The sequence below is a fragment of the Phaseolus vulgaris genome, chromosome 4, assembly GCF_051622355.1.
Source record: "Phaseolus vulgaris cultivar YP4 chromosome 4, ASM5162235v1, whole genome shotgun sequence".
Lineage (NCBI taxonomy): Eukaryota > Viridiplantae > Streptophyta > Magnoliopsida > Fabales > Fabaceae > Phaseolus > Phaseolus vulgaris.
Window position 1 is genome coordinate 4,948,824 of NC_143501.1, and position 9,474 is coordinate 4,958,297.

The 9,474-nt window shown below is 28.3% G+C and overlaps 1 protein-coding gene across 1 annotated transcript; it reads right to left on the minus strand.

Moving 5' to 3' along the window:
• Window positions 1-5,200: 5,200 nt before the first annotated feature.
• LOC137836900 (zinc-finger homeodomain protein 8) lies at window positions 5,201-6,781 on the minus strand. The gene has a single exon (XM_068645681.2). The coding sequence runs from the start codon at window positions 6,506-6,508 to the stop codon at window positions 5,477-5,479; it is 1,032 nt and encodes a 343-aa protein (XP_068501782.2). The 5' UTR covers window positions 6,509-6,781; the 3' UTR covers window positions 5,201-5,476.
• Window positions 6,782-9,474: the final 2,693 nt, after the last annotated feature.

The following is a 9,474-nucleotide window of genomic DNA, read 5'->3' on the forward strand; positions in this document are numbered from 1 at the left end:
AAAAAAATCATTAACTGAAAATTAATTTTAGAAAAAAAATAATCAATTATTTACTAAATAAGAGATAATTTTGTAAATTAAAAAATATTTTATCTAAAATAGTTTCTATTATTAAAAAAATTATAAACTAATTTTTAAATTGGTATTTAAATATTAGTTATTAGTTTTTAAAGTTTTAGTTACTAATTATTTTATATTTTAAGTTAATCTCTATTAATTTTTTAGAAGTTAATTTAAAATCTAAAGTACTAGTAGTTAAAATCTAGATAGCTAATTTATATATCAATTTAAAAATAATTTTATAATTTTTTTATTAATAATAAAAATTACTTTAAATATAAATAATTATTTAACCTTTAAAATAATATCTAATTTAGTTAATATAATAATTAATATTTTTATTTTTAGATTTAGTTGTTATTTAATATATATTTTTAGTGTTTAACTTTTTTAAATTTACATTATAAATTAAAAACAGTTTTTGTTAATCAAATTCACTATTTAAGAAATAAAAATGTATTTTGAAAATTCAGAGGAATAAAATTGAAATTTCTTAAATTTGATACACTAAGAATATAACTAATATCACGAGTCTAAAAAAAATCAGTGTTAGTGAAATACCTAGTTAATGAACTGCCATTATTGGAAGATTTGTTCCAATTATGTTTTACAATTAAACTAAAAACCTTATTTAAAAAATTGAAAATTTGATTTCACTTTTTATGATCACTTGGTCTTATATGAACACATGTTTTGAATTTAAAATGTGTGTGAATAACATGAACTCCACTTGATTTGATTTGATTCCTGATTTGGGAACCCTAATTGTGGCTAATTAGTAGGTAAATATGGGTAGCAAGGGTAGGTGTTTGAACCTAGAAAAACAACAGTGTCTGAGCACGTGTGAAAAGATTTAACGTGCAGGCACGTTAGAAGACAGAGAAGAAGAGTGAAAGAGAGAATAAGGTTACAGAAAGAGGCATTACAGTAATCACCATTTAGAAAGCAATAGTAATGTATGGTCCATGAAGTTAGAAGAGGAAGAACAAAACCCTAATTAATCAAGTCATTTAGATTTTGAAGGGTCACATCAACACTTCCCATAGGTAATTTTTCTAGGTAGGGACACAAACTTCCCTATCAACACCATCACAACTAGAGGGTTCAACTTAGTTTTCTTCACACTCCAAATAAAGTTTATTTTCCATTGTAAGAAAAAAAAATACATTATTAATATATATATATATATATATATATATATTATTCCCTTAATCAACACTCATCAATAAAGCAATGTGGGATTCGTAAAAGTGAGTGAGAATTATTTTAAAGATTAAATATGTTTTTTTATCTCCTAATTATAATATTTTTTTTAAAAAAAAATTAAATTATTCAGGTATCTATAGTATAGAAATGATTAAAATAATTTTTTTTATGTATAGAAATGATTAAAATAATTTTTTTTATGTGAGATATTTATAGTATTTTTTATCAGCATGAAACAACTAAAATAAATTGGCCCACTTAAGGGTGGTCAAACCCTCATACAAAGTAAGAATGAACAAAAGTACATTTCTATCTACACATTTAAAATCATAAAGAATTTCCTACTGTTTCCCCAACACTACCAACTAAAGAAGAGTAATTAAATCGAATACATACTTACCAAGGATTTTAGACACCGTCAGAGATATCTATAGTATACAAATGATTGAAATAATTTTGTCTGTGTATGTGAAATGATTGTTAAATTTTTATAAAATTCATTATTATTTTGATTATAGACTAAAACTCACTATAATTACTTCTAATGGATTTATGAAGTGGAGTCTCAAATTAAATCAATTTCACATACAAAATGACATATTCCAATCATGTTTATACTACAAGCACATTGTGATCTAAAATTTGAACCAAAGACAAAAATCATTTTCATATCACAATATAAGAACGAAAAAACATATTTAACCTTTCTCTTAATAATTTCTATTTTTTATAGAACATTTTTTATTTATAAAATTTGAATTTTATACTTATTTAAAAGGTTTCTACTTTTGAAATACATAATTTGTTCATCTATTTTAAGATTTAGGGTTTTATTCTATTTTCACAATTATCGAACTTTTTAAATATTTCAATCAAATAAAAATAATAATAATAATAATAATAGTAATAATAATACATGAGATAGGAATGAAATGACAGGTTTTGTGCATTTAATTATGAGAGAATGTTAATTGTTTTATTGAGGCACATGAAAATGCTAAGGTTACTATTGATAAAGACAGGAGAATAGGGAAAGAATCTTTCTGTACTACCAACCTTATCATTAGTGTTACGCCACAATTTTTTTGCTAAAACCATATTTACAAATTCTAATTATCTATCTATAAAATAATATATATACTACTTTTCTGTCGTATATAACAAATATTTGGAATTTACTAACCATATATAAAATGAGATCAATTATGTCATTTTTAATTTTAAAAATATTAAAATATGCTTTCTAGTTTCTTCTTTCATTGATTCTCCCTAAGATTATAGCTTCACATGGAAGCATATCTCATTATGCAGATTTTTTTCTTTTCAATATGATCTTCTATGGAGATTTGTTTTTTTTTTTTTTTTATCTTATACATTAGTTTATGCAAAGTAAAAAAAAAAATACAAATTATAACTCAACTCCCTTATGCACGAAAATTAAAATTTCATTTCGAAATTTCTAAAATTTATCATCAGAATATATGTTTCAACCCATGATTGTTCTTCATGAAATTATTTCATCAAGAAGTTGATATCCTAATTAAGAAACCCAAAAAAAAAAATATGTCGGTAGAATAATTTACAAATTAATAATTTGAAAAGTTCATAATATAATACAACTCAAATGCTACTTTGATTCCTGTAGTCTTTTCTTTCTCATTCATAAATCATATACAAACCCAAATATTAAAACTTTCACCAATAATGCATTTTTTTTCCTAAACTTTTCTATTATCAACTGAAACATTACCTAACATATAATGCATTCTTTCTACCAATTTAGTACATATTTGGTTTGAAATTATAAAAGTACTTTTACAAATTTCAATGCATTCTTTTTAGCAATTTAGTGTATTTTCAGTTTAAAGTTAAAAAAGTATTTCCACAAATTCCGATACAAAATTACATGTTTAAGTTGAAGGAAGAAACAGGGTTTATTCTCAATTCTAGAATGAAAACAATTTTTTCTTTTTTCTATTTAAATATTTTATTTGTTGAAATTTTAACAAACTTTTGATCATGTATACCATTTTCTATATTCTTTTCTTCCTTGGTCTATTAAATAAACCCTTCATACAACCCGAATTGCTTGATAAAGATTAATTATATATCTATAAAATTGATGAATATTTCTCACATATAACAAAGGGAACAAAATGATTCTATCCACATAGTTCATTATATTTTTTTGGGTTGTTCTTTGTTAACATTTTTTATGCATATAAAGTGTCTATTGGAAGACATTATATTTACACTACTTTTATATATGGATCATCCCTTAAATATTTAAATTTATTTTTTTATTATGAACAAAAATTTCAGAAATCTTCCAACTCTTATACAACACATCTAAAGAGATATAATCTATTATGACTTGACTAACTTAATACCAAAACATAATTGAGTATATAGATATAATTGAGTATGGATGGAAAAAAAAAAAACTTTTTTAAGAGAGGTGAAAGGCTCTTAGGTGATCTTTGGTGTAGTTTCATGACTTTGAATTATGGAAAAATTGCTTTGGGGGAGGCAAAAAGAAAATTATGAAAACAACATGATTAACCCTAGAATTAGGGTTATTAGCACATGCAAATGCAACTTAATGATGAAGGAAGAAGGGGTGAGTGAAATAATTTTGAAGGGCCTATAGTATTGTGAATAGTATACATGCAAGAAAGAGCACTCCTAATAAAACTTTTTTATAAAGCAAACAGAAAAAATGCAGATATTATTCGAATTTGTGTACACTGCATTTGGAATCAAAGTGTGGCAAACACTACTAATTCAAACAGTGCATTATTACTGTTTTCATTTAGTGGGGGAATTGATACAACATTCTTCATGAACTCCACAAAAATAAAAATTATTATTATTAATAATATTAGTGATAATAATAATAATAAATATCCCTGTTTTTAAGGGGCAATTAAAGGCCTAGGACAAGCCCATGCCTGGGTTGTTAGGAGCACCATGACCCCAACACCAAAACAAGATTAGTGACTTCATCAATCACCAAAATCCAAAACCAAAATTCATGCATGGTGGACCCAACACACAAGTGAAATAAAATAATAAATTAAATAAAAGGGGTTTACCAAAAACAAAATGCACCCATAATGTGAAGGCTGGTACACACAACACAACACAACAACACCACACCTTCTGACCTGTCCCTCTCTCACTAATCTTTATCTTTCTCTCCATTATTTAAATACATGCTATGCTACTCAATATTATTATTATTATTATTATTAGTATTAATTAATGATAAAGTGCTATTCATCTACTTGCCTTAAAAGGAAAGAGTGTACAAACATTTCCCAAGATCACATGCACTTGCATAAGAAAAATGGGTACTTAGATTACAAACACTATTAAATAACATTATCTTTATAAAGTAGGATTAGGATTCTCCCAAAACCATTACTCAAACAAGGAAACTAACTACCCTCTTGTTTTTAGCATATTTGTAGGTTGACTCAACAACAACACTTGATTAAGGAGAATAATTAAGAGGATAACAAGGTTTGTGTTGAAATAATCATTGCCCACATCACCACAAAGTACACTTTTTTTTCCTTACTTGGATTAGATTACCCAAAATCTCACAATATAGTATAATGCTTCTTTGATTATTAGCTTTGTTCTTAGAAGAATATGTAATAGAATAAGAAGATTGTTACCAATTAAGAACCGCCCTTAACACTTTCTGCCTCTATCTATCGGACACAAGATGTGAAGAAAACAATAATTACTTATTCCATTTGTGACTGGAGAAAGAGAAAAAAGTGCACAATTCTTAACCCTATCATCATCATCATCTTCTCACCCAAAAAGAACACTAAAACAGAATATATAACACAAAGCAAATCCAATCCCAAAGGCCAAAAGTGAGAGAGAGTGAGAAGATGAAAAGGAAAAAAGAGAGAGAGAATAACAGAAGTAGTGATCATTATTACTTAATACTAAGCATTTAACTACAATAACTAAGCAGCAGAGTGAAACAAGAAAATTAAATTCCCTAAGGGTATCATCAAAACCAAATCTCTCCCATGTCAAGAAGGTGATCATCTCATTAATTAACCAAAACTAAACAATTAAATGAAAATAGAAAAAAACGACTAATTAAGTAATTAACCGGTACCACCTCTTAATTACTCTATCATCTAAACATATGATTATTCTCAATATTTTTTTTTGCATTTTTTTTTTAAGAAGAAGAAGAGCCATTTGTTCCACCACCGTTTGTTCCACTGTCATTCTCGTACTCGTTCACATCATGAGAAGAACTGAGGTTGTGGTTGTGGTTGTGGTCGTGGTCGTGGTCGGTGTTGCCGTTGATTCCAGCACCGTGCTCGTGTTCGAGGCCATTAACGTTGCTTCTGATGACGGTAGCTTTGTTTACATTGGCGACATGGTTGATCCCGTTAGCAGAGACAATAGCAGAGTTGCCATTAAGGTTGTCTTTTTTGGCCAAGGTGTTCTTGTTGTTATGCATCCACACTTTGAGGACTCCCCTGTCAACACCAATCTCGTTGCAGAACTCCATAACCATGTTTTCGTCGCGCTTCTGCATCTTCCACCCCACTTTGTCGGCGAACTCGTGCATCTTCTCCTTCTGCTCCTGGCTGAATTTCGTGCGGAAGCGCTTCCGGGAGTGATGCGCCATGGCCGGAGCGGCGGTGTTTTCCGGCGCCACGGAGAGGCCGCCGCCGCTGGAGAGGGCGAGGAGCATGTGGGGTGCGGAGGGGTAGGAGGAGATCGGCGGCGGAGAGGAGGAGTTCGGACTCCGGTGAGGCGGAGGCGGAGGAGGGTGGTGGCGGTGGTGGGGCTGGTACTCCAGGACATGATGCGTCGCCGGAGAAATTGGCGGCTCCTCTGGCTCGCGGCGGTGGAAGTTACGGTGGCAGCCGCAGGCGGCGCATTTGATGGAGCTGGGGTCGTCGGGGGTGGCCGCCGGCGATGGCATGAACTCGCCGCAGCCGTCGAGGGCGTGGCCGCCTAAGCTGGCCACGTGGTTCTTCAAGCATTCCTTGTAAACCACCACGGCGGCGGCGCGGTGGTTTGCATGGTGGCGCTTCAAGACCCCGTTGGAGAAAGACACCGGCTTTGGACTCGGGTTCGAGTTTCCGGCGGCTTGGTGGATCCGGGTCGGAGTCTCGATGTCGAGTTCCGGCGATTTGGCGGCTGCGTTTGTCGCAGTGACGGTTGTTGGCGGCGGCGTTGGTGTTATTATCTCCATCCTTCTAATAACAACAATAATCACAAGAATTAAACCAAAACCTTCACTTTCTGTGACGGCTTCATGAAAAGTGTTGCCCAAACTTAAAAATGAGCTTGTTGCTTATGTTGGGTGTGGAGAAAAGTAAATTGAAGAGAGAAAAAAAAAAAAAAAAAAAAGAGGTTATGAATGTTTCTTGTTGAAGTTGAAGGGAAGAAAGATGAAGAAGAAAATTGAAGAGAAGAGGAAAGAAAAAGAAGATGTTGATGATGTTTTTGAGTGAGGACTGTTGATAATGTGGTTGTCCCTTCTTAACCACTTGTTTTTTTAACCCTGGTTCTAATCTATGGTTAAGTTATTGACCCTACTTGGGGGTTAGATGTGAGTAATAAATATACCCTCCCTTCTCCTCCTGTACTATTTATTACTTCTACTTATTATTATTATTATTTATTTATTCTATTAAATAAATAAATAAATATAAAAATTTACACAATGGTATTACTTATATTTTAAATATAAAGAAAATGTTTGGCATTATTGTTATTATTATTGGTTGTTAAAGTATTATAGATTGAAAAGAATGATTAGGAATGAGTGAAGAAATGAAAGTAATGAATGGTGAGTTGACTGTGTGGCTGTAAACCATGTTGTGTTAATCTTTCTCTCAACAAAGGAACTCATTATTCTGCTTCTATTAGGGAAGCTAATTTATAACTCAATGATCTTGGTTTTATTTTTGAAAAAAAAAATTAATTAACTCTTTTTAATCATATTATTTTTTAGCATCCATAATATTTAGTGTCCAAATATTTATAATCAATATTTTCATGTTTTAAGGGGAATAAATCTAATATCACTCCAACCAATAATATATTAACATTATTTGATGCTTTAGTTTTCAATTAAATTATTTGTATTTTAGTTTATTTAGAAATTAATTATTGAAAAAAAAAATATTTATCATTACTTTTAATCTATTTAAAAATGTTAAAGTACAATCTTTATAAAATAAAGATAATAATAAGTTATTTTCTAAATGGATATGCATTATTATCACATCTTCAATTTATTGTTTTAATTATTTTTTTCTCACTCTTCAATGAAGAGACACAGAAGCATCAGATATATTTTCCTATCACCCTGATATTCAAAATAGGATGCATTGTAATAGCAAGATTTATATTATATTAGAACATTAAACCATAGACTAAACAAAAAAAATTATTTGTTTATTTATTAAATTTATTAAAATTTTGTTTTAAAATTACCAATAGTTAATAAGATATATTAATGAAACCAAAAATATATATATATTTGATTGCATTGCATTTTTTTCTTATTACTCTCTTTACTTGACCTTTTATTTTTTATTAATTTAATTCTCTTACTATGTTAATTACATATTTTTAATTTATTTATTAGTTTATATTTAATTTTTATATGTCATTAAATTTAATATTTAATAAAGAGAATACAAATTGAGGTAGGAGTATAGTGAAGTATCAGAGTTAGCACTTAAGTTAATATTTATTATTAAATTAATATAAAATCAATATTTAACAATAATTGGAACCAAATTAATAAAAAAATGAAAAAATTTAAAGGACAATAAAAGAGAAAAAAAAAGACCACTAAACCAGTATACTTTCCCCATTCCATATTTATTGTCATTTAAAATTTGTACGTAGATTAAGAAAAATAATAATTACTCTAAGATAGTGAAATTTATTATGGCCCAGTTTTATTGAAGTGTGTTACCATATTTTCAATTTTTTTAAAAATATATTATCAACCATTCCAATATAAAAATATTAATTGGAGACAAATTATAGAATAAAATATTTTGAAAAAGAAAAAATCAATAAAAAACAATTTTTAAAAAATACTAAAATACAACAACTTGAATATGATGAGAGTCTTTTGGTGTCTAAATTTATAAGACACTAATTAACTCATTAGATCTTGAATTAAAATATGAAAAACATATCTCAAAAATGTAACTTGATAAACACATAAATGTGAAATTATATAAACTATAGTATAATTGCATCATCATATCATAAACATTATGAAATATTTTTTAATTTTATTTATTTTCTTTGTTTCATTTAATTTTAATGATGTAAGCATGGTATTGTTTTGTGTACCTTTTTATTAATTTTTGACATAAATACCCCTCAGAAATTGAAGAATATAACTGTGTTTACATAAGTTTCGTGAACCGTCACTGTTGGTCAACCATAGTTACTTATAATCACAATTAAGGACGTAAGAAGGGTTGAAATCATGCGTGACACGTGTTAATCTTGATTCACATGATGACACGTGTGAGTCAGCCATGCAGAACCAAAGTCAAAGTTACTAAACACCGTAGAAGCTACATAAAGACATTAATGGAGTAATTAATTGAAAAATAAAATAATCAAATCAAATACTAAAAAGATAAGAGGAAAACACAGGGTTTGTTTATGGTGAAGATAGAATGTAAAAAACAAAGAACATAGATTCAGATAAAAGAACAAAAAAAAATGGAAGTTGATAATTTATTTTTGATAATGAATTATGATTAAATGAAAATAGTCTTAGTGTCTCTAAAACTTAAGTAATTTTAAAGATAGTTGGATATAATGTAATTACCTTTTTTTCACCATTTTTTTCTTCATCTCTTTCTTAAAAATATTATTTCCATTCATCTTTTAGTGTTATTTGAGGATTTTTTTTAAACAAAAAATACAATAATTTTTGTAACATCAATACAATATTTACAATATTTTCTATTTTAATTTTTGTATTTCTAAATTAGTAATAGATTTAGAATGTTGTTTTATTATTAAAAAAATATTACTAAATAAATTGAACAACATTCCTTATGTATTGATATGTGAAAATATTATTAAAAAATAATACCAACATAAAATATATTTAATATTTAATAAAATATTACTAAATCATATTAATACAAGTTCATATTTTAGTAAAAAAAA